General features: G+C 39.4%; 1 protein-coding gene across 1 annotated transcript; it reads left to right on the top strand.

Annotated features, from left to right (window-relative positions):
• The first annotated feature begins 5,212 nt into the window (after positions 1–5,212).
• Positions 5,213–12,320, top strand: LOC128860411 (collagen alpha-1(IX) chain-like). Its single transcript, XM_054097937.1, has 7 exons — positions 5,213–5,440; positions 9,917–10,362; positions 10,431–10,622; positions 10,687–10,995; positions 11,056–11,599; positions 11,659–11,760; positions 11,822–12,320. Exons 1-7 carry the CDS (start codon positions 5,353–5,355, stop codon positions 12,229–12,231), a joined length of 2,091 nt encoding a protein of 696 aa, XP_053953912.1. The 5' UTR covers positions 5,213–5,352; the 3' UTR covers positions 12,232–12,320.
• The last annotated feature ends 13,918 nt before the right edge of the window (positions 12,321–26,238 follow it).

Raw genomic sequence — 26,238 nt, 5'->3', positions numbered from 1 at the left:
AGTTCTGTTAAAAGTAAAGTCCGTTATAGAAATGAAATTATAATACTTTTTTTAATGAAGTTAATTTTATAAAATCCTGTAAATAATAAAAAAAAATGTTTAATTTTCATTCGAAATTGTCACCATTTACTTTTACACACATCTTTAAGCAAGTAGGACATTCAGCTATTGCAGCACGCACTATTTCCATAGATATTGACGTCGCTGTTCGAGCCAAAGATTGTTTGAAACTCTCCAAATTTCTGGGAGGTCTTCGACAAGCTATGTTCTCCAACTCTGACCAGAAACTGCAGTCCAATGGATTCCAGGCGGCCAATTTTCTGCGGCTATGAACCCAGAAATATTATTTTTTATCTACTGCTGGGTGGTTTTTGCCTTATGGGCTGGAGCGGAATCTTGCTGGAAGATCCAACACTCTCCATTGAAGAGAGTACTGTTCAACTGCTTCACCACGCCTTCCAAGATATACTCCTAGTACACTTTTACCTCGGTCATAACCCCTTTTGCGCAGAAATGAAGAGATGTACCGCCTTTACAAGACACTCCCCACCAAACCATTACGGAGACTGGATGCTGGCTACGCTGAACCCTTGCAACAACATTTTTTACGTCTTCAGAAATTTAAGCATAGATTTGGTCGTTTTTCTTATTAAAAACTTTTTCAGCAGTGAAAATTTTCTCAGCTTTGCTTGCATCTGCTGAGTCTAATCTTCTTCAAACGCATTGTCAAAAGATGACCAGGTGAGCGACGGAAGCCTTTCATGTGGAGATCATCTCTAATTAGTCGTGACATGGATCTGGTCGATACATTACTTTTCTGTTTTCTAAGGGGATTTCTGTTTGTCACTTCAGTGCGGTAAACAAACATTTTCGAAATGTTAAGTTTTTTCAGCAACTCGTAAGTTAAGAACCGGTTGGACGTTGTTAGACTAAAAGCCATCGATATTATTGACGAACGTCAATAGAATGGCGTTGGGAGAGCTTAAGAATGTAGAAGTTGAAAAGCAGGAAAAAAGGATACCATTCTTTGGCATCCTCGACATTCTTCTCTTTCATTTGGATGTTTGACTTCGAAATTTTATGGACAATTACCGACCACGTTGGTATCAGTGCCGCAGATATAGTGGAGCTCGCAATGTAAAGTAGTAGCGTAGTATGACTGAAAGCATCGAAAACCTTTGGCAAGTCTAGCGCTAATAGGCAAGCTTCCTCGATTTATCTGAGTATTCATAGCGCTAAGTGCTATGGTGGTACTGCACACTTTACGTAAACTATGTTATCCGCCATGTGTTTCGTGAAATGTGGGAGTGGAGAGATATGCGGCGATATGAGTCCCCTTGGCTGTCAGATTTCGAAAGTTTCAATAGTTGGCACTCTTCATATTTCCCATTTTTCAGGCATTATAAGTAGCGTTTAGTTTTTTGGTAGGTTGTGCAGCCTTCAGGTTATCCATCTTTTCACCTTTTCCACCGCAGGATGTAAAGGGTTTACCAATAAGAGGTGTTATTTTGATAAAAGATCAATGGTTTTGTTGCTTGTGTGGCACGTAGCACCGTCTTGTTGAAAATAAACGTTGTCAGATCCATACAATCCAATTCCGGTCATAAAAAATTCTTAATCCTCCTTCAATAGCTCAATCCATTCACCGTAACTGTTGCTCCAGTTTCATTTTCGAAAAAGTAAGGCTCTTATACCGAGGCCATATAATAAATTATCAGCTGAAAAAGTTCGCGCATCTCTTCGTGTCCGACGAAACACAATCACTATTAGGTACTTTAGTGGGACTTAAAGATGGACGAAGCTACTCACCCCAGAGGTAAAATTGCAGATCTTGGGATCATCAACACACTTCGTTCATTTGCATTGATTTTCTAGTTGTAATCTTTGAATTGAGATCCTTTATGAGAGAATGTGTTTCAGCAGTCATTATCACCTTGTGGAATTGACCTACACAAACTCTTGCGTCCAGCCGGAATGGGAAAGATGGCGAAGGTGTTCTCAATAAGTTCCATGAAGTCGACCCAATTAACTTCGCTAAGCTAATGTAGGTACGGTGATTCACGGAAATAAAGTCGGCAGAATGCCATGCTTTTCAGGGCATCGATAGAAACAAACCACCTTTAATACTTCGTCGGCAAGGAGTGTCGAAGAAACTCGCTCCTTTTGTATCAATGACCCTGCCAGGGAAAACATCTGAGGTGGACGACAGCGGAATTACGAAAAATACCTTCAACTCTCTTATTATGGACAGTAAAAAGCGTGGAAGACCCCCAAGAAGATGGGCAGATGATGATGATGCAGATTTACGCGTTGTAAATGCTAGGCGGAACGACGCTAGGAACCGAGTCGTATGAAGCGCGATTGTGAAGAAAGCGCTGGCTTAATCCGAGCGGTAATTGCTATGATCATGATGACAGTGATGTGATTGATAAAGGTGAAGTCTGAGCCAAAACCGACACCAAGGTCAACAAAAGGTCTTTTTATGTAAAAATTATTCAGTAACTTGCCAGTAACTTAATTTCCGAGAATTCGCTCTCAAAGAGAAAAATATCAAAAAAAGTACAATATATGAACGCAAAGCTAGTAACAATTTGCAAATTTTACGAACAACTCATTAAATTGTTGGCGGGAAAAATCCCAAAAATTAAAAATGAAAATTTAGTTGAGCTACCTCGTATTAAATTAAAAAAAATTAAAGCAAATAAAATGCTAAATAACGAGCTTAACATTACGCGATTATATTTTATGAAGATACCTTCAATGCTGCTGTCGATTCGTATTTTGGAAACTGCAGCAACGGTAACTGGGGGCTGTGATTCAGAAGTACATGCCTCTATAAAATTTGCCGATTCTTGTTTAATATATCACTTCAAACAAACCTTATAAATTTTATCTAAAATATATTCTGTCAAAAAAATATCGAGAAATGTGCATTTAAAAAGCGCGCTTTACTCAAATGTCTAAATTTTTTTTTGCTGGAATGTTGGTACAACTGTTGCCTATAGTGTCGCAGAGTTTGAGGGTGATCTGTCAATTGGCTTTTTTTTGGCATTTAATTATATCAGTCAACCGCAGGTGTGCCCTGCGATTTTCAATATGGATAAAAATATCGAACAAAGAATTTGTCCTAAATTTTCTGTTTTGAACGGCATTTCGTATGACGAATCGTTGAAAATGTTTCCGAAAGCCTATGGCGAGTGTGCTTTATCAAAAACACGGGTATGCGAGTGGTATAAGTCTTTTGCAGAGGGCCGAGAAGTCGTGGATGATTTGCCCACGGTCGCCCACCAACATCTTTAATAGATGAAAACGTCAACAAAGTCAAGGAAATGGTGCTCGAAAACCACCAAACGATCATTTAAGTTTGAGGGAGGTAGCTTGTGACCTTAGCGTGTCTCACGAATCAATTCGCAACATTTTACACCATCAATTGGGCATGAGACGCGTGGCTGCTCGACATGTTGCGAGAGAGTTGTATTTCTTGCAAATTCATGGGAAAAGGTGGCTGAAGACATGCTTGAGCAAGTGAATTCGGATCCAACGTTTATCCAGCGCATCATAACAGGTGATGAGACGTGGGTTTATGAGTTTGACATGCAAACCAGTCAATGGCGGCTGAATGGCGCTATCCACATGAACCGAAACCCAAAAAACCACGTCAAAGTCGTTCAAAATGAAATTCGTACTACTCGTTTTCATTGATTATCATGGAGTTGTGCACTCGGAACTCGTTCCAAATGATTCTACCATAAATAAAGAATATTATTTGGAAGTCATGCGACGTTTGAGAGAGAATGTGCGTAGGAAACCTGCCCAATTTGTGGAAAGAAAACTCATAGATCTTGCACCGTCTCACAAGGCTCACATTGTGAACACTTTTTTTGACCAAAAACTTGACGAATATCATCGAACAACCACCGTATTCACCGGATATAGCCCCCTGAGACTTTTTCCTTTTCCCAAAACTTAAACTGCCACTCCGCAGACGCCGCTTTGCGTCGATAGAGGCCATTAAGGAGAATTCGCTGAAGGAGTTGAAGAAGATTTCTTCAAACGCGTTTAAAAGGAGCTTTGATGACTGCACTAATCGTTGGCATAGGTGTATTGCTTCGATGGAGCCTATTTTGAAGGCGAAAAAAATAAATTTTGATGATTAAACAATTATTTTGCGTTTTATTAAACAATTTCCGGTGTTTTTTTTTTTTTTTTTGTTAGAATGCATATTTACATACATTTTCCATTTTAATCACCATTTTTATTTAAATTTAAAATTTTGACTCAATTCGCAAATTTTAATTCGAGTTTATTTTTACTTTACGATCAGCTGTTTCTCTCAATTGTTACAAATTATTTGCTTCATAAGCAGACCCAAGGTAGTTTACGGAGGCAAGCTGTTCACTGAAAATATGATACTTAGTTGGAAGAATTCCAGATGTTTTAAGCGTATATGGAAGCATTGATGAAATATGGGAATCGCTCTCGATTTCATTGGGCCAAATTGGGAAATCTTTCAACATCCAGCCCATAGAATTATTGTCTAACTCACATACCTACACATGTACATACGTAATAATATTCTAAACATTATTTTTCTTTACTTCTAGGCCGGTTTTATATTTTTTCAAGTCAAGGTCATTGCTAAAAATTTCAATTTGTCAACTGATCCATGCATGGACTTGTATATATAAAGAATATGTGCCGAAGTATGATTGTGTATGTGTGTGTATGTTTCTCTTAAAATCATTAATGGACTGAAAATGGTGTCATATGTTTACACACACTATGACACACAAAGCATTGCTTCTTTGGCCCACTATCTCATAGAAAGGCTAGAGTTCTGAATAGATCTTTATAGATGGCTAAATGGTCATCAAATGTTTGTATATATATGTGTACATACATGCAAATATATGTCGTCTAATAGAGCAACTGTTAAAACGATTAAAATCCGAGTGCTTTTCTCCATGGCTACAACCAAATTCGTGGGTGATAAGGTGAGGCGTGTAATCGGAAACCGCCAGCAATGCAAACGGAGTTGAGAAACTAACACAAAAAGATCATTCATAGGTCTCGTTAATGTGACAATTGCGTAGATTAAAGGTATAAACATATTTACATACTTATGTACATACACACACATACATATTAATGGTTGATCGCGGATGGCTAGTTGAAGCGATCTGATTTATCAATTTTTCAGTTGCGTGGCGGTCCTCGGCAATCGAGGAACTTTGATTTGATTGAAAAATCTGTAAATTAAAACATTTGCAGAAATTTTGGAAATATGAAAAGAGTTTAGTTAATAGAAATTGCAATAGTTTTTTACAGAAATTTTATTAAAAACTTGGCGAAATGGCTTTCAGAGCGGTGTCATTACTATTCGTGACATTGGTAGTGGTGCCTCTACCGAATTTTGCTGAAATATCAAAACGACAAATTGGTGCGTGTGTGTGTGTGATAATTTTTTTGATTACGAAAAATAGACAGTATTTTCGCTTAAAATTTAGAAATCAAAAGTAAAAGGAGTGCTCGACATTCCAAAAACAATAAAAGTTGACCATTTTTGTGAAATAATCTCAAACTTTAGCTAAAGATGATAATCATAAAGTCACAGTTTAAATTTAATACAAATAAATGGAAAAGCGCCAAATGCGAAAAAAGGATACGAAAAGTACATTTAAGCTGTACACAAGTCTACAAAATTCCATTTTGTTTGTTTTCATATGAGACTGCATTTCGGTGTATTTTTGTGTACTGAACACGATTCTGAGGCTCAAAAGTGTTTAAATTCCTATTTTGAAAAAAAAAAAAAAATGGAGATGAATACTCGTACTTTTTGGTTCAGTGCACCAGACAGGGCTAGCGGAGCTACATCGCACGATACTAATTACCCATTCGCATGCCCTCTTAAGCCCCCTTACCTAAAATGCTTCTCCCTCTGGAAGAACAGCGAGTGTCCTGGCGTTACCATTAGATGAGCTAAACGATGACGGTCGGTTACTACACCGCACTGACAGGACCTAGTGAACTGCAACAACAACAACAAGCCGTACTTTTTTATTTTTCGTTCGTCATTTTGAATTTCGATTCTTTTAACTCAATGTTATTTAATACGTTGAAATTAGATCTTAACATTTGGGCTCTAAAGGGTTAACTCCATTTCATTTTAATTATTTTTTTTTTGTGTTTTTTTTGTTTAGTTTTGGAATTTGCATATGTGGTTTTTCCAGTATAAAATTCAAACTTGAATTTGAGTACAGGTTGAATTCGCGAGCACGTCGGGTTTTTAAGTTTTTATGGGCTTTTGCCCCCACTTTTCTTAATGCTTCGTTTAAATGAGAACTTTTGGAGGACAAACCGGTGTTCAGCGTACAAAATACTATTCTCACCTCTCAAAATAAAATAAATTTAGATCTGCATAACTCATTTCCGTTCAAAAGTATTGCTCAATGTTTTATAATACGAATTTTAAGCTTAAAATTCACTCGTAGTTTCAGAACTCAATTTGTTTTCTCAAGGGTAATGATATTTTTTTAATACAATTTTTTTCCGCACGAGAATGATAATACTGCGCGAAAAGTTCAGGGCGATCAGTGATTAGATTAGGCCTGTGGTGGTGTCAGATTTATTTTGTTGTTGGCTTATTAATAGAATTTATATATAATTACTTTAATATAAGTTTACTTTGTGGCAACTGCCGAATTTTGAAAGTACTAGCTGACGTTTCCACTTGAAAGTGTAAAATTTTTTCCTAAAAAATTATTCAAAAAGTTTTGCCATTTCAGCCTTCTTTGCATTGCTTTTTCTTTACATAAAAATTGTGTATCAGCAAAAACACAAAAAATGAATTATTAATTACTTTTCACTGTGGATTACCAAGACAAGAGCCTATGAAAAACATACACCACTTTCTCGATGAAATCACATTCGTGGCTGCTGTGAAACAGTTGCTGATGTTTAATCCCACAGGTTCTTCACTCACGGATGTAGTTAAACCATCATTCCCAAAGATTCAGAAACAGGGGACTTGGGTTCCTTATGAGTTAAAACCAAGGGATGTTGAACGTCGTTTTTTTGCCAGTGAACAACTGCTCCAGCGGCAAAAAAGCAAGGATTTTCTTCATCGCATCGCGACGGGTGATGAAAACTCGATTCATTACAGCAATACAAAGAAAAGAAAGCCATGGAGACTGCCCGGCCATGCTTCTACGTCATAGCCTTGGCAGAATATTCACGCTGCGAAGGCTATGATGCTATGTATTTGGTAGGACCAAGTTGGTGCTATTTATTATAAACTGTTAAACGCAACTGAAACCAACACTGGGGATCGGTATCGACTTCAATTCATGCGTTTGAGCCGATCACTGTGCGAGAAGCGGCCGCAATACGCGGAGAGGCATGAAAAAGTGATTCTACTGCTTGACAACGCTCGGCCTCAAGTTGCCAAACACGTTCAAACCTACATGAAAACACTGAAATGGGAAGTCCTACCTCACCCGCCATATTCTTCAGATGTTACGCCGTCCAATTATCTCCTGTTCCGATCGATGTCACATGGTCTAGCTGAAAAAAATGAACATAGGAACTTATCTATTTTTTATTTTTTTTTATTTCTTTTTAAATGGAATGTTTGACTTCAGATTTGTAATCAGCGACACTAAATACCTTAGGAACACTGCACTTTTCATTATATCTTATCTTGAGTGTAGATAATTTCCTATGTTCATTTTTTTCTCTACCCCCGTAGACATAAGTACACCCCCTACTCTAAGGGTGCATGCGAACAATTTGGGTTTGGGCTTATTTCAAAGAGCAAAGTTCAACCTTCAATTACTGACAATAACGAAGATCGTAGCACGTCAGGGTTCTGCTCCACAATTTTTGAACAATGGCCAAATACGCTATTTTTAGGGGTTTCAACCCCCTTTTTCTCGAAAACCTGACGTGATGGAAAATTTTTGAACTCGGATTCGTGCTTAGCTCGAAAATTCCCTTCGGGATCACTAGGTCCCATCTTATTCGCAAAACCGATGCAGGGCAGTGTAATTTTTGACACCTCACATTCAACGAAAAAAATGCTAGCCCAATGAAATAAAGCTCAATATTTGGCGTCCAGCTATGCTAGCATGAATGACATACAAATGCTGATAACCCCGGCTGGTGACACTATTTCCTGATTCACTGAAGAATTAACAAACATACGGGGCGCTAACATTTAAATCGTCATAACTCAAAGCAAAAAAAAAAAACTTATTTAAGGGCTGGAAGCTCGCACTAATAAGGTATTTAAAGCTAATAAGCGCTCGTATGTAGAGAAACACTGGCAGAGGAAGTGCGGATCAGAGTGCATCGTATTTTCCAAATATAATTTTGTCATTTCAAAGAAAAAGAAATAGGTTTAAAAACAACAATTTTGAGTAAGGCCACTTTATTGGCCAGCGTGCGACAGTTTGGCCAAACCAACAAAAAACGCTTTTAGGCGAACACTTAAAAAAAAAATCAAAAATAAATCAGCAACAAAAAAAAACACCGATACACGTTGATCTCGCTGAAAAAAATTAATTCAAAAGAATTTGTTGCAAAATAAATTTTCTTTGTATTCAATTTTAAATTGGAATATCTTTTTTATCCATACTCTGATTTTGATAAAATATACTCTATTTATATATTACAACCGATTTGCGATATCCTTACGAGTTACAGCCGCATGAAAATCCAGTCAGTAGTTTGGAAGATTAGCGGGTTCAAACAGGAAGACAAATAAGAACTCTAAAATTCCAAATTCTAAACTTTCCCTACATCAACTTCGGTCATCCGTTTAAAGAAACTTTCAATGCACTGATACGACTTTTCCACTGTTTTATTAAAGTATAGATTTTCAGCTGATTTCAGCTGCTAATTTTTGTTATGGTATCGCACCTTTCGACAAAGTTTATCGGAAGTTAACTGACAGAAATGCGCTAACCAGACATTAATAAATCACTTTTTAACCACATACCGAATTGTGTTCTGGCTAAACGCTTAAACAGACATTGAGACACGTCCAGAAAGTAAGTGTATGGGGGCTCTCATGGCGGTAAGAAATGTTTTTTCGACTAATTTGTCACTTCACAACGTGACCGCGTCTAGCATCGACGTTTCTCTAGCGAAAAGTATCGACTCAATCTTCTGCCAAGAGTGAAATTCGTGCCGTCATCCGCTCCTCATTGTGTAATTCAAAACTCCAGTTCAGATTAAAAATATATATTTAATTGGCGCGTACACCCCTTTTGGGTGTTTGGCCGAGCTCCTCCTCCTATTTGTGGCGGGCGTCTTGATGTTGTTCCACAAATGGAGGGACCTACAGTTTCAAGCCGACTCCGAACGGCAGATATATTTATGAGGAGCTTTGTCATGGCAGAAATAAACTCGGAGGTTTGCCATTGCTTGCCGAGGGGCGACCGCTATTAGAGAAAAACTGTTTCTTAATTTTAGTGGTTGACGAAGATTCGAACCTACATTCTCTCTGTGAATTCCGAATGGTAGTCACGCACCAACCCATTCCGCTACGGCGTCCGCTGAGGTTAAAATTATTTGTGAGTATGATAATAAAAACGGCCGTACTTCCGTGCATGATACGGTCTATACCATAAAGATGAAGTAACTCGAGTATTTAATTAGATGGGATGTTTTGACCTTCCCTCCCCCTCATTCCTCTGACATGTGTGGAAACAGATTTTTAACGGAAAGAGGTAGCTGGAGAAGTGGGCTCCGAAGCAGGCGGGAGGTTTCCCCGAGTCAGGCATCAAAATTTATGTAATTTTTTTTTCAATAAATTTTTCGAAACCCTCACAAATTGAGTACATATTTTCTAAAAACTCAGCAAATACTCCTTTACAAATTCATATCAAAAGCTTTTGCTATTCTTCTCTATAAGAAAATTTCGACATTGGCGCATATGATGACGAGGAATTTGTGCCGGTGAGTCCTTGCAGCGTGCAACGAGCTGGTGATCCTGATCTTACGAATTATGATATCATCTCTTCGTATCACTTTGACGAGTACTATCACCAATATCAGGGCGTCAGTCAAATAATTGGTTCGACTGGATATCAGACCGCTTATCACTTCGAGGAGTACTCCAATATGACTATCGAGTCCTCACAAGCATTCCCCAAAGGTGTGCCTGATGCATTTTCATTTGAGTGCACTTTTCGTGTACCCGAATTCGATCCGCCAAATGAGTGGTTTCTCTTCGAGCTCTCAAACTATAGATATGAATCTCAGATGAGTGTGATCATGAATCCAATTTACAATGCGCTTGAATTTTCGCTTCCAAAATATGATGGTTCACTACAGACAGTAACATTCGAGGAGTTAGAAGTAAGCTTTGGAAACTTGTTATGGACATACTTATTTTTTAGTCTGTAATAATTATGCATTTTAATTAGATATTTGACCACTCATGGCACAAAGTAATGCTGGGCGTTACTCAGGATGCTGTGCGACTGTGGGTCGATTGCGAGCCTGTACCTGATAGAAATGGCAGCCTGTATACACCGCTGGATGTGCGCAGTCCAATCGACTCGACTGAAGGTGCCTTTACAGTGGCACGGGATTGCAAAACTAAAAGCACAGTGCCTGTAAGATAAGTCAATATACTGAACTAGGTATAAAAATACACTCAGAAACCGTTATTCTTTTTAGATTGACTTGCAATGGATGATCTTTAGCTGTGATGTTGATAAGCCTGAACGGGCCACCTGTGAGGATATTCCCAAATACGCAAGAGCTCCTAAAGAGATGGTGGAAAAAGAACCGCTTCCCGCACCACGACCCACCGTGGTGTCTTCGCCAACACCTCGTCGTCCGGACTTAACATTTCTCACGTCAACTACTTACCGGCCATTTATGCTGTCTTCTACTCCCTCTGCGCTGCAGGGACAAGAATTGCATGCTTGCCCGGAAGTGTGCCCTAGAGGACCGCCCGGACCACCTGGTCCACCTGGTCCACGAGTAAGTTAAGCTAAAAGAAATCTGCTATCCACTATGAATAACACAAATTTCATGTTAAAGGGTTTCGAAGGCACGCCTGGTCAACCCAGCCCATATGGCAGCCAGTTCGATGGTCGCTTAAGTAAAGGTGAAAAAGGTGAGCCGGGTGATTTTGGCATGCCTGGCTTAACTGGAGCAGAAGGGCAGCGAGGCTTGCCAGGAGCTCGAGGTTTTGATGGTGTACCGGGACAAAAAGGAGAATCCGGCGCCATGGGACCACCGGGGCCCCCAGGGCCCACAGGAGCTTTTATAAGCGATGAGAAAATCAGAGAAAGTGTAGCGAACATAACAACTGATTTGTTAGGTTCCAGAGGTGTGTCAGGTATGCCAGGCTTACCAGGAGCCATCGGACAAAAGGGAGAGCGTGGTATACCAGGATTGGACGGAGGTATGGGGGAACGTGGTGAAACCGGACTGCCAGGAGAGAAAGGGGAACGTGGTTTTGTAGGACCACCAGGACCTGCCGGACCTCCCGGACCGCCAGGTGAATCAGGTACAATACACAGCGAGGTAAGAAATGTAGAGGAACGTGAAATACGAGAGATTTGCTTGGCTGTTGTTAGAGGTAAAAAAAAATGTCTCCAGTTGTATTGCAAAACACTTGATTTTAATATTTGCTCTTAGATTACATTAGTGAAATTGCTTCGACTTTGACGGGACCACCTGGTCCACCAGGTCGACGTGGTTATGGACGCCCTGGGCCACCAGGATCTCCAGGAATACAGGGTATATATTGTTTGCAAAAACTTCTGGCTAACTATTTTACACGTTTACATCTTTATTTTAGGTGATTCGGGACTGCAAGGTCCACCGGGTGAACGTGGCTACCCTGGTATTCCCGGCCTACAAGGGCCACAAGGTGAAGCTGGTCCTCGTGGACCAGAGGGACAAAAGGGTGATCGTGGGGACGATGGCGTTGGTCATCCGGGACAAATGGGTGCACCTGGGCCGCAAGGGCCTGAAGGACGTTGTGTGGATGGTTTGCCAGGCAGACCTGGGGAAGCTGGCGTTGTTGGTGCACCAGGCGAACCGGGTGCACACGGACCACCTGGGCAACCGGGAGTGTGTCCAGATTGTACTGCTTATCAAGCAGCATACGCCTATCCATTATTGCTTGCCCAGCAGCAACAGAATAATAAAGGTCCACCGAACTACTACAATAAAGGACCGCCAGTCAATTACTACAATAAGGGTTAAGGCTTACGAGTTATTATGAAAATTCGTTAATTAGATTTGTTAATAACAAAAAATCCTTCAATAAAAATTGCGATTTTTGAATTCTATAACATTTAATTTTTTTTAATAAAACGAATAATAAAAAAATTCATATATTTTGGAGAGACGGTGGATATAGAAACCTACTGTCATTCTCTTTGTTCCTCAACCGTTACGGTACCCGCACCCTTCTTATGGACATTTCGAATATTCTGATAATGAAATACTTCGATCTATGCGGAAAAATCGAGTTATGTGGTTAATAAAGTTCGTACAACTCAGCGTTTCCAACTTTAAGAAGTCTTTATCGTCTTCTGCATATAATCTTCGTTTCGTGTATTTTTAAGATTTAAAATAAAAATCTCGATGCTAAGTTCACCAGGCCTAGAATGAAATATGTACCAGAAAATAGAAAAAAGAGCAGAGAACGGTCGAGTAGCGAACGATCGAGCATCTACCGAACCGAACATTTTCAAAAAGTCAAGTAATAAGCAATCATGGACTTCTTAAAAATTCAGTATTTTAATTAACATTAAAATAAGTATCCAATTTACTATTTAATAAAAAATTAGTATTTTTTCAATATTATGCCTTTATTATGTAAATGCCAAAGGCTGTTTTGGGTGTAAGGAATAAAAATTAAGAAAGTTCGACCGAAGTTCAACTGAAATCGAACACAAATTTTGTCACCGAACATGGAGAAGCTGAAGCTAAAGGTGGTGGCAATCGACCAACAACAATGTTCTGTACGTTTGATTGTCAAAGCAAAGTATTGGGAAACTAGAAAACAAATAATGAATTCGCCTTGTTTCATTCTGAGCTGACAGCCACATGGACACGGCGAAAGAAAAAAAAAACAAATCAGCTGATTTACCAACACCACCTTTAATAGATTCGCCTTGGTATGTGTTGGTTGGGTAATAGCGTCATAGCGTTTTTATATTTTCTTTAATTTTGTTTGCTGTTTGGCAAAGGGTAAGTATTCACTCGATAGAACTATTTCAGCTCTACAAAACTATGCTAATTGTATTGTATTTTTGAGTTATTTAATTTTTTATTAGTTTTGAGGCTTAGAAATGGAATACCCAGCAGGCAAAAATCAACATTTTCGACACCTGCTTTTCTTTGCTTTTCATCGAGGTCAAAAAGCTGCCGAAGTAGCCCGGGACATTTGCGACGTGTATGGAGAAGGTGTCATAGGCGAGTCTATAGCACGGAGGTCTTTTGAATTCGATGAAGAACGGTTTAAATAACTTTTGAAGGATAACGGTCGCCTAACCTGTCGTGAATTGGCGGAAAAAATTAACTAGGATCATAAAACGTTTCTCAATCCCCTTCATTTACCGAAAACTTGGGAGCCTAGATGCCTCACGAGCTTAACGAAAAAAAACAAAGAAAGTCACCTTCAAATTGATTCTCAGCATCTCGCCCGCCATCAACCAACACGCGGTCATAAATAGCGCTTTTTGTAGCGAATCGTCACATGAGATGAGAAATGGTAAAATGAAGTAAAGAAAGAAGTGGCTGGCTCCAGAAGATACGCCAAAGCCGAGAGACAAGCCGAATCTTCATGCAAAGAACATCATGATATGTGTTTGGTGGGACTGGGAGGGCTTGGTGTACTGGGAAATGCTCGAAAATAATACCACAGCTACACCGCGTGAATGAGACTATTCGTATTTGACTGAAAATACCTGATCGACATGGTCAAACTATACTCCTTCAAGACAACGCCAGGCGCCATGTTCCACAAGTCATCAAAGCCGCACTTCAAGAGCACGAATGGAAGGTAACGCCATATTCTTCGGACATTGCACCTACCAATTACCATCTTTTCCGCGCCCTGCCAAACCAAATGGTTTGCTTCGATAGCAAAGAGGTCCTTAAAACTGGCTCATCATCTCCTGTGACACCAGACCAGGCGATTTTTGGCGGGATGACATCAACAAATTGGTCCAGAGGTGGGAAGAGGTTGTAAACATCAGCGGCGAATATATAATTGATTAACTTATTATAAAAGTCTTCGGAGAAAACGCTACGAACTTATTTCCCAACCCAATATATACGCTCGAGGTCACGCAAACCTTTCCACTCCATTTTTTGCTTTCTAAATCTTTTTGAAAATTAAGACGTCTACAAAATAGAAAATAATGCTTCAGCAAAAAAATTATTAATTTTTAACTATGAAGATATTTTGCCATTTATATGCATATGCGGATTTTTATTATGCATTCATCGGAGTAATTTATGTATCTTCTTTTTCACTTCTATGTAAAAGGAAAATAAATCGCAACATTCATTGTGCAAAATATGCAGATTTCTCTTGCAATACAATACAATACGTGGGTAACCTTAAAATTTTCTGGAATTGACTAATAGAAATCATTTGTTGGCTGTGTCATTTCGAAAATATAAAATTTTAAATTTTTATATATTGTACTTAGCATCGTGTCAAAAACACCTTAAAAAGTCAATTTCGTGCAATGAATTTTTACGATTTCAAATGTGGCCTAACTCTAACAAAAAAAAAAAAAAACAAAAATACATCGATCGGATTCATTCTGCCTTTGGGTATGAAGGACCATCCAAGATTACAGCATTCGACTGGTTTGTAGAATTCAAGCGGGCCGTTTTATTCTCAGTGACGAATTCAGTGAAGGTCGTTCATCAACTGCTTTTGTTCAAGCCTTGGAAAACAATAAAGCGATTTTTCCCACTTATTATTATGTATTATATATGTATGGGTTTTTCAGTAAGAGCGCTTCAACTTTTGAACTTTTTTGAATAAAACACCAACGGTTTGACTTTTTTAACTAATTTCTTTTTTATTATCGAGTTTGAACATATACATTTAAGTATCAAATTCGATTTCTTTTGCATGACCACCGCGTGCACGTTTTACGAAGTCCAATCGTTGAACCCAATTTTCGACCACTCTTTTGCATAAATCGGCCGAAATTCCAGCAATTTCACGTTCAATATGGGCTCTGGGCTCACAAATCGTCGCCGGCTTGTTACTGTAGACCAATGACTTCACATAACCCCAAAACGGGACGGCTTGTTAAATGGACCGTAGAATGGCCGTAATGCTCTTAAAGTAGCAGCAACAGAACGATTATTTTCATAAAAAATTTGCACTATTTGCAATCGTTGCTCAAGTGTGTAGCGTTCCATGATGAAATGTATACTAATGAAGTTTACCAATTACAAGCGAAAAATAAAAAATATTGCGTCGTTCGCCCTCCCTATCGGAAAAAAGTTGAAGCGCACCTATTGAATAACCCTATATATATATAATTGGCGCGTACACCCTTTTTGGGTGTTTGGCCGAGCTCCTCCTCCTATTTGTGGTGTGCGTCTTGATGTTGTTCCACAAAGCCGACTCCGAATGGCAGATATTTTTATGAGGAGCTTTTTCATGGCAGAAATACACTCGGAGGTTTTCCATTGCCTGCCGAGGGGCGACCGCTATTAGAAAAATGTTTTTCTTAATTTTGGTGTTCCACAGAGATTCGAACCTACGTTCTCTCTGTGAATTCCGAATGTTAGTTACGCACCAACCATTCAGCTACGGCGGCCGTAATTTTATGTTTGTAGTAATTTTATATATGTATGTATGTTTGTATGTACATAATTATGTATATGTAAGTATGTAATTTTATATATGTATGTATGTTTGTATGTATGTACATACATCAAGAATTTTCGAACAGTTACAAGAAAATGTGTTTCCTTTCGTATGCCTCTATCAGCCCAACAAGTTTTTTTAGTCTTTAGGGTTTTCTTTTTTACAAGATAAAAAAAAACAAAGAAGTTACACTGAATTTATTTTTCCCAATAAAATTTGATAAACTCCTCACTACAGGGGAAACTTCGTGCTACTGGATAAATTTCTTGGCTACTGAGGAAAATTTCTTGGCTACTGAGGTAAATTTCTTGGCTATTGTGGAAAATTCTTTGCTACGGCCGTAAACTTCTACAACTGGATTTTGCATTTAGAAGGCGGAGAAAGCACATCCTCACAAAAGTTGTCGCTTTATAGATAAAGTGAAAGTTTTAAAGTTTTAGTGAAGACTTCGAATTATGGTACATTCGAATTCGTTAAGTTTTTTATATAGTGGTAGGCAACGATTCCGAAAATACTGGGATTCGGAAACCGTAAAGACGTTTATAGGTTATAAAATTTAAAAAGTTCATATTGTATATTAACTTTTTTCAATATTATAAGCTTTCGATTATGACTGTTTTTCGAAGTACGCAGAAGTCGTTCATTTAGCCGTGTCCCACACCAGTTGTATATTATTTTATTACAGCCAATTTCCCAGCTGGTGTCAGTTGTACTTTAGCTTTATGCATCAGGGCTACCCTGTATGATGTTTGCGAGACAATTTCTGTATCGATAACGGTACAAGGTAGGTGTTTGTCAAGAATGCTAGAAACAAGATTGCGCCCATCAGAGAGTGCGTGGGGTTACGTTGGTACAGTTGCATGAGAGAGATGTGAAAATGCTGAGGAGCTCAGAAACGAGCATGAGTCAGGGTGGCAAATACCACTGATCTGATTTATTATATACTTATACATAGATTATTAGCACATATTTTCCATATCTATCTACAGAAAATCATCTAAGTATATATCAATGTTTGCGACAAGAGTTTCTGGAAAAAAATGGGCATACTCCATTTCTCAGGCGGAGTTCCACGGCTTAAATTTACACATGTGGCAGAGAATGTCTTCGTAGAGGTACAGGTGGTGCCAATATCAACATTCTCTCTAACAGTTAAGCTGCTCTAAAATCGCTAAATAGCTTCTCATTTCAATCAAGGTTGGTTTGGGAATGTTTTAAGATTCTCGAAATCCTAGCATCAAGAAACTTTGTTACTCTGATATGAGCACCGGGACATGAGAGGCACGAATGGAATGAAATTGCGAACTCTTAATCGAAAAAGGGTACAAACACTCCCTTCATAGGTCCTGAATCTGTTTGCGGGGTAAATAAAAGCTTCAAAAGTGTCTTTCTACGTGAGCGGGAACAACGAGGCTTATTCGAGTAGTGGAGAGTCCAAACTGACATGCGGTAATCGAAAAGACTCATTGATCGAGGACGTATAAAGGTAGCGACAATCCTAAACCTCAGCAGAAAAGACATAAAACTCTACACTGAACTGCTAAGCGGATATTGTAAACTTAATTACCACATGAAAAAATTGGTGTGGCAGAAAATTATTCTTGAACACTCTGTAAAGCGGCGTAAGAAACAACAGATTATGTTCTATGCGACTGTCCAGTAGTGGCACGACGCAGACTAGTTTACCTGGGAAGCGAGGTTATAGATCCAAACCTCCTAAATAGCCATTTATAAAAATAATAATACTCAAGTTGTTTCGCTCTTAACCGTCACTACTACGTAAATCATGATCATTGATTCCATGTAATCTGAAGCACGCAAAATTCTGCGAGAGCTTTGACGTCCTTCTCTTATCGGGAGTTAATTGGTAGAAAACATTTGATAGGCTGAACTACAATTTTGCCGGATTTTCTGGGAATAAGAAGATATTTCCAGAGTATTTTTTTAAATTCTTCCACTTCCTTCTTATAGCGAAAATGTCATTCTACGTTAACCAAACTTAAAACTTTTCTCTATGACTTTCTGTGTGTAAAAAGTATTATCGGAGAGCAAAAGTAGGAGTTGTATAGCCAGTCTTAGTCGTTGTTGTTATTGTAGTAGCAAAACATTTCCCGTGTGCTGCTGGAATGACAGTTCTAAGCCAGACATATAGTAAATCTGGGACAGTCAGTCAGGGAAACCCAGTCGTAGTCGTTGAGTTTTCCTTGGCTTCTTTCACTAATTTTAGTCTTAGTACTTAGATTTATTGGGTCATAGTGCATTGTGACCTCTTTTGTGATCTATTCTGCTTGATCGCGAGCCTATAGTTGGAGTCTTCTAATGAATTTGAGCACTTTTCCGGAGTATATTTTTCCATATTACCAATGCATTCAGAGACCCACCACTTGGATGAGTGAGTCTTCATCTTGCGAAAGCTGCTCATTCACAGAGGATATGTTTCGTTGATTCATTGTTCAGCTCACAAAAATGGCACGCATTTGTTTCTGCTAATACGAATTTGCTGAAATGATAATGACTACAATGTCTGTATAGTATCCAGTAGGAGTTAGTAAGACCTTTGCATCCAGGTTTGAGAGCCTACTTACTCCCATCTAGAAGGGGGAATAATTTATTTTTCCTGCCTCTGTTAGTCTCTGAGCTTTCCATTCAGTGTAATATGAATTCCGTGTTCTCCCAATGGCTTCGGTAAGACCGCAGAAAGATTCTGGTGCTTCACTAAATGTGTTTCCGAATCTTGGAAGAAGATGCTTCCGTCTTTTGTCTTTATCAAAACTTGATATATTGGGTTGGGGAAAAAGAAATGTCGTTTTTGTGATGGAAATTTGACGCTTTATTTAACGTACATAGAATTATCCGATTCAAGTCAAATATGCCCCGTTTTGTTCGCAAACTTGTTGCCATTTAGAAGGCAACTTCATTATCCCCCCTTTACAAAACCCTTATTTGCAAAAAACTCAGACAACCAGTTTTCGCAAGCCTCTTTTGAGGCCAACTTGGTATCACCAAGGGCGTTTTGCATGGACCGAAAGAGATGATAGTCACTTGTTGCCAGATCCGGACTATATGGTGGCTGCGATAGAACATCCCATCCGAGCTCCCGTAGCTTCCGGCGAGTCATCAAAGATGTGTGAGGACGAGCGTTGTCCTGGTGGAACACAGCACCAATCCTATTGACCAATTCTGGCCGCTTCTGGTCAATCGCCTGCTTCAAACGGTCAAGTTGCTTACAGTAGAGGACCGAATTAAGGTTCTGGCCATAGTTGAGCAGCTCATAGTGGATAATTCCCTTCCAATCCCACCAAACACACAGCAAAACCTTCCTGGCGGTCAATCCGGGCTTGGCGATGGTTTGGGCCGGCTCGCCTCTTCTCGACCACGATCTTTTTCGCTTGGCGTTGTCGTACGTATTCATCGCCAGTCACCATCCGCTTCAAAAATGGGTTAAGTTCGTTCGGTTCTAGCAGAGAATCGCAAGCGTTAATTCGGTCCAAGAGATTTTTTTGCGTCAACACGTGTGGCACCCAAACATCCAGCTTTTTTTGGAATCCAATCTTCTGCAAATGCTTCCAAACGGTTTTGTGGTCTACGCCTAGTTCCTGACTAATCGAGCGAATTCTCACGTGCCGGCCTCTTTGGATAATTTCAACGATTTTATCAGTCTCTACGACGTTTGGCCTACCAGTACGGGGTGCATCTTCGACATCTACTACACCAGAACGAAATCCATCGAACCAACGCTGTGCTGCGCAAATCGTTACAGTATCAGGCCCATAAACTTCACAAATTTTTGCCGCCGCCTTCGTTGCATTTTTACCTCTAAGGTAATAAAAACGTAAAATATGACGAATTTCTTGCTTGGTGCACTCCATTTTTGACGCGCTATAACTTAAGACTGAAACGTACGATGACAACACTTTCAAAGAGACACTTGTAGTACAGATTGTCGTCTTCCAATCGCCGTTTAGTGTGACCCGATGCAATAAGTACAACGCAAAATATGTTTAAATGTCGCGCTCAATTGACAAAATACGACATTTCTTTTTCCCCAACCCAATATTTTGGATTTTCGATTTTTTTAGCCGATGAAACTAGTTCATAGCCCTTTTTTTGTCGGTACAACTAGCAAGTACAGCACTCAGACACAATTAAGTCCCTTGTACTGCACTCGGATTCCCTTTGAATTTTCTTTAAATCTACCTGACCTCCGCAGAAATCTGAGTAGATCTTGTGATGCCAAGGAGTCAAGGTGGTCGCTTCTTAGTGCCAAAGACCTCAAACCTGATTCGAGCGAAGGCGGAACAGACGCACGGGAAGTGGTCCGCCGTCTAATCCTTCTCTTCACAAGCTGGGCAGAGTACACCGTCAGAGATACCTACTTGTGTGCTTCGCCTACAGAAAATGGCCCGTCATCAGTCCAACCAGCTGTCTACAGTCCTTTCTGCTTAATGACAGGAGGATTTGCGGCAGTCAGTCGGACATGGCAGGTAACATCAGTTTAGTCCATCTGCAGCCTCTCTCAGCCTGCCAAGCTCGCTTGTGGGTTGTAGTAACCCATTTGCTAACCGTGGCTTTGACGACTGCAGAAGGGAGTGGCCATCCTAGCTAAGGAGTCAGAGGTTTCGTTACCCACGATACTCACGTGTCCCGGGACTTATGTTAGCATCAGGCTATTATGTAGTTGGGGGCTATCTAAGGCCAAGAGCGCTGCTTGGATGTCGCTGCATGCACATATAGATCTGCCTCTCCATTTGTTTTCCACAACAATGTTCATCGCTTCTTGAATAGCATACACATCCGCTTGAAACACAGATGCATGCATTCCAGGAGCAAAGTGTAGTTTTGTTCCGCTGGATTCCACGTAGACCCCAGAGCCGCAGCCGTACTTCAGGACCGCGCACCATCTGGGAAAATGCGAAAACAGTGTTTGCTGAGTTCATTTTCAGAGTTTGACCACAATAGGGCCTCTGGCAACACAATCTGTATCTCTTTTCAAGTACGAATATTGATGGCATGGAGTCAAGGGGCATGGAGAGAATTGTTCGATCGAAGTCCATGCCTTCTCAGTTTTCCAATGCCGGATAGGGGCCGTACCAGTTCCCATAGTGTTTCAGCCTGCAGATGGCCTTCAAGGCCTCTCCTTGGATGAAAGCATCAAGTGGTGGTAGACGAACCAGAGCATCCAATGCCGTGCCTGAAGTAGTCGGAAAAGTTCCGGCCCAACAGATGGCCCTAAATGTATCTTCTGATGATGAAGAAAACCGGCGGTACAAATCGGAACTTACGCTTTTTTTTAAAGATTCAATTTCACACCATGACAGGAGTAGTGCTTGCAAATGCTCTCCCGCATACATATATAACTGCGATCTTACCGATACAAATAAATTTCACTGGAGTCGCTTTGCAGTTTTTAAGTTTATCTGCGGCAAAGAGAGCGAGTCGTCAGATATTGTAAATTCGTTATACAGACGAACTATGTTCCTTTCGGCCGTCCTCTTCGGCGAGAGCTTTGAGGGTTCCCGTCTTTGAGGGTTCCATTCTGTTGATGTCCGTCGCAGTTTTACGAATTGCATGGCCTATCCATATCCATTTCCACTGTTCGAGTATTTCAATTTCAATTTATCCCAGATACAAGCCTTTAAATCAGAGTCCATCGTACATTTATGTGGGTTGCAGGGAAACTCAGTTGAAGGATAACCTGCCTTAAGAACAAAGATGACTTTATGCGAGAATCCTCTACTCGTCAGTTAGTTTTAGTGTCTTATGGCAGCCCGCCATATCAACTATCAGCTGTTCATCAGCCCAGGGATTGATAATGCTACCAAATATTGAAACGAGTTTCTGGGTGCGTTCTCACACAAAATGAAAGAGTTTCGCTTCTTATTATCTGTGCTTAAGAAATTGACAGTAACTAGTCAACTCGTCAATATTTTTTATTGAATTGATCTACTAAGCACATTTAACAGTGTGCTTCCTATAAAACTGCATGCGAAAATTATTTTCCAAAATAATTTCTATATATGTGTGTATGTACATTTATTTTCAAGAATTTTAAATTCGAAAATAACTCCAGTCCGAAGCTCTACTACTCTCTCTTTACGCAAGGCCGAAACCTAAGAAAAAAACCATAAAAATCTACTGCTTCTTAAGTAAAGTTAAGTTTTAACTAACCGCTAACGCAGCTTTCCATATAGTAGGTTGGACCTAATATTAGGTTAGGTTTAGTGAATAACCGTTACGTAAAGTAAGTCTAGACTAACTGAGTTTTAAGTAAAAATCAATTAAATCCGGGTTAGTAACATTTGAATTCTGGGCTGCACAGTAATGAAATGCGGATATATCAAAAATTAACAATTCCTTAGCATGCAGGATGCTTCGCCTTTCCATATTGGTTTGTGGAATTGTCTTTGAAAATAACTAAAATATTATATTTGCATCATTGCCTTTTCTACTTATTTCTACAATTTAATAACAATTCCTAGATTAATCTGTAATTTTAATTATATTTTAATAAATAAAAATAATAATAATTCCAGACATGTTTGGCTTCATACCTCTGTTACGCAGCATGTTGCGTAGCGATGCGCTCTATAGTTGAGTTTATTCAACCCCTGCAACATGTGCGGAATCTGCTTCCACTGCTGCTAACAGTGGATAAAGTAAAGTCACAGAATGTTAATAGCATTCTCTCGTTTAACATTAGCTGTAATTTTAAGTGCCATAGAGAAGTTCTGCTCTTTATTAGTCTGCTAAAGTTCTCTATAGAGCGTGAGTGTAAATATTGTCAAATGGGATATGCGGCAGACATTCACGTGCCTTCACACCAGTAACATGGTGGACAGCAAATGTCGGGCATTTGGTTACCTTACATTTGATGTGATTGCTGCTAGCTAGACGTGCTTACCTACAAAAAAAAAAAAAACGACGTACATATGTATGTATTATGAAAGCAAGCATTTTCACGGTGTTAACTAGTACCTAGTATCGTGTTTAGCCGAGGTTTGCTGAGCAGCGAGGCGGAGGCCCACCAGCGGGGATGAAAGCACGTTTTTTCGCACGCTGCGCCCAATTCATTCGTGACGTACTCCTTTTTAGGTGATGAGTATTGTTTGGAGGGTCCTTCGGTTGCGGCAACTATAGCTGAAATATAGGTTTATATAAGTAGAAGCAAATGGAAAAATAGAAAGTCAAGCAAACCCAGGCAAAGGGACAAGAATAAAAAATACTCAAAATGCGGTAAAGGCGAGCGGGAATAGACAAACAGATTAACGCACAAGCATATAATTATACTTGATTGCATATGTGTATATACATATACATACATACATATATGTACGTATGTGCGCCGACAAAGTGACAATAAAAGTACGAAAACAAACAAACCAATGCACAGACGGACAGATAAGTAGTAAAGCAGCTGCTACCAGCATTTTCCTCGCATAGACTATGGTTAACTAAATAGCGTAGCTTTGCGTGCGCACATTCGGTTTATACTACTTTCCATTTTACCTGATTTCCTTCACCATTTAAATTTTATTCCGTACATTATGTCTGACTGCATGGATGTGTGCCAGTGTGTGGCCCTTAAAAGCACTACTTTAGTTTGCTCTTGGTTGCTTTGCACTTGAAATTTATACGCACGCATATTCCCATGATGACATTTAATGGCGTTACCTGCGTTGTAAGGTTATGTGCTTACGTTCACTCTCGCACTAAGGTACGTAAAGGTGAAATTTTTTATAGCTTACTTACTTTACTTAGTGCAATGGAAGATTGGACGTGTGGTCTCCAAGCTCGACAACGAATAAGCGCATCATAGTGAGAAATAAGTAGCGTTCGTCATGGAGTACATCTTAATGGTAATGTCTGGCAATGCGATGAATGCACTTTCCTTTTTCAGCAGAAAACTTTTCCAAAAATAAACTTTCACAGTGTACATGCCGTCGTATATTAAAGTGCTGTCTGCGTGCGTTAAATTATGAGATTTGTTGTTGTGGTAGAAATCATCACGCGCCTATCGCACTGATAATCGATTTAGATGTGTGTACGGACATCTCATAAGCACCGGAGAGATGACATATTGGGGTACAGACATCAAAAAACAACCAGACTTATTGGATTTACATATTTTTAAAAATATTCCCCAAACTCATCTGGCAATTAAGTCATGTTTGGAGCTATTGTCGGATCATTCAACACTTCCAATGACAACTTTTGGAACTATGCATGAACAAACTTTAACAGGACTGTATAACAATAAAACGGACTGGAACTATTTTCGACAAAGTGTGGGAGCACAATGGGCAATATGTATTTCATTGGAAACGCAAAATGAAATTGACTCAGCAATACCTTTTTCAACGATTCCATCATCAAAACCCTCACCCTTTCAAAACCAATTATAAAAATTAAACCAAAAGATTTTATTCCAATATATACCAAACAGATAATACAGCAAAAAAGGAAATTTTCGTAAAAAGTGGCAAACTACTAAACATCCCGAAGATAAGGCAAAACTTAACAAATCAACAATTGAAGTATTAAAACAACACCAAGATTAAAAGCTTGAGAAATACTTAGAAGGTGAAGTCCAAAATAAACAAGACTGAGCTAAAATAGAAACGGAGGTTTGTTCGGATAACTTCGAGTTTATTTACTATTTTCCCTCTGTCCTCGATACACTGTTTACGCGTTCTAAAAGCTTTTCCAGAGAGTGTTTCAGGTAATTGACCGGAATGTCCTTCAGGATATCGGTGCAAGTCGGTACAATCGGTGGTTGGCCTCTACGGACGAAAAACGTTTTCCTTTCATGTCCAAATGCAATTTTCCGACTAGGTATAAGTCACAATGAGCCATATCATTCAAATACATTGAGTGATTGTTGGTTAAATGCGATTTCTAGTCTAAAAATCATGCAATAAACGCCAGCTTCCTCCTTCGCGGTATTCAGGACTAATTCGACGAATGCGATGCAACAAACGCTTCAAAACGGCAAGATAGTGTTGTGAGTGGTGGCTCATCTGGGGCCTTCCATTCGGCACTTTGACGCTTAGTTTCACGTTCGTGTTGGAAACACCCTGTTTCATCACCAGTTACAATGTTGTACAGCAAATTCTCGTCTTTTCTCGCCTCTTCAACGAGGTCTTTCGAATGTTGAATTGTGAGCAATTTTTGGCCCTCAGTTAACTTGTGCAGAATGTAACGAGCTCATACTCACAACCATTTCTGAAACGTGTAAACCACTCATGAATTCTGGCACGAGGTAGACAATCATCGCCATAAGCCTTTTTCATCAATTTAAATGTTTCGGTAAAAGTTTTACTGATTTTAAAACAAAAAACACTGACAATTTAGACGCAATAACTTCGCTTCCACTGAACCGAATGTCACCAAGCTTTCACTGGAAGTCAGCTAGGGCTGTAAATTTCAACGAACTAACTCATTAAAAAGATGGGGCCATCAAAAACATTTTTATGACGCCTTGACGGTCTTGTTTATTTTGCACTTCACCTTGTATACACACATAATTTGAGAGCCGCGGCAGCTAACCCTTATTCTCTATTGAGAGCAATTAAAATCTTAGTGAAAGCAGCTCCATATAATTCTCCCATCGTAACACAAAGCAGAACTTGGGCAAAACCAATAAAGAGAAGGCAAACAAACCAGCTGAACACTTTAAAACAATATTCTCAAACGTAAAGGACAAGCACCACATTGAACAAATTGTAAACACGAGTAACCCGGAAAAGAAAATGATTCATTTCAACAGAAATCAGATATCATTTGAAAAATCTGAATAGAAAAAAAGCAACGGAATATGGTCTAATAAACTTATCCGTCAAAGCACTGTCACTTGAGCGGCTTTCTCAAACAATTTATGAGAACAACAGAAGCTAATTTTTATTTTTTGTTTTTGCGGATGAGGGGGTTTGAAATGCCTAATGCATCATCATAGCTGCGTCGCAGCAAAGGTATATCCCGTTAAAAACTCCCCCCTATGCATGTGGGGTGTTCACATTTCCTTTTTTTTGCACAGGTATTTCGAACTTCGTATTAGAGAACGGACAGCGTGGTACTCACATTATTTCCGGTTTCATTTGGTTTGGTCCCCCTATGTTTGCTATCAGTCTACTGAGTAGGGATGTCATCTTAGCGCTGTTCTCTGATCTGTGTTTTATTTGTGCCTAGAAGGTTGGTCTTGGGTCCAGTTTTATGCCTAGGTACTTTAGAACTTTTTTGTGGTTAGAGTATTTGAGCAAGTTTGCATGCTAACAGAAGCCAATTTAACATTCCACAAATTATCAGCAATTCCATTTCTGTAAGTACAATGAGATCAGAATCCTAGCTATATCAGCTGAGATTTA

The sequence above is a fragment of the Anastrepha ludens genome, chromosome 4 (assembly GCF_028408465.1).
Source record: "Anastrepha ludens isolate Willacy chromosome 4, idAnaLude1.1, whole genome shotgun sequence".
In the NCBI taxonomy this organism is placed as follows: Eukaryota; Metazoa; Arthropoda; class Insecta; order Diptera; family Tephritidae; genus Anastrepha; species Anastrepha ludens.
This window is presented reverse-complemented; position numbering and strand designations above follow the sequence as displayed.

What these genes read in the sequence shown, in the direction of transcription:
- LOC128860411 (XM_054097937.1), top strand. Translation starts at nt 5,353, where the DNA reads ATGGCTTTCAGAGCGGTGTCATTACTATTCGTGACATTGGTAGTGGTG. An exon ending in AAACTAAAAGCACAGTGCCT is followed by an intron (nt 10,623 to 10,686) that starts GTAAGATAAGTC and finishes TATTCTTTTTAG; the next exon opens with ATTGACTTGCAATGGATGAT. An exon ending in CTGGTCCACCTGGTCCACGA is followed by an intron (nt 10,996 to 11,055) that starts GTAAGTTAAGCT and finishes TTCATGTTAAAG; the next exon opens with GGTTTCGAAGGCACGCCTGG.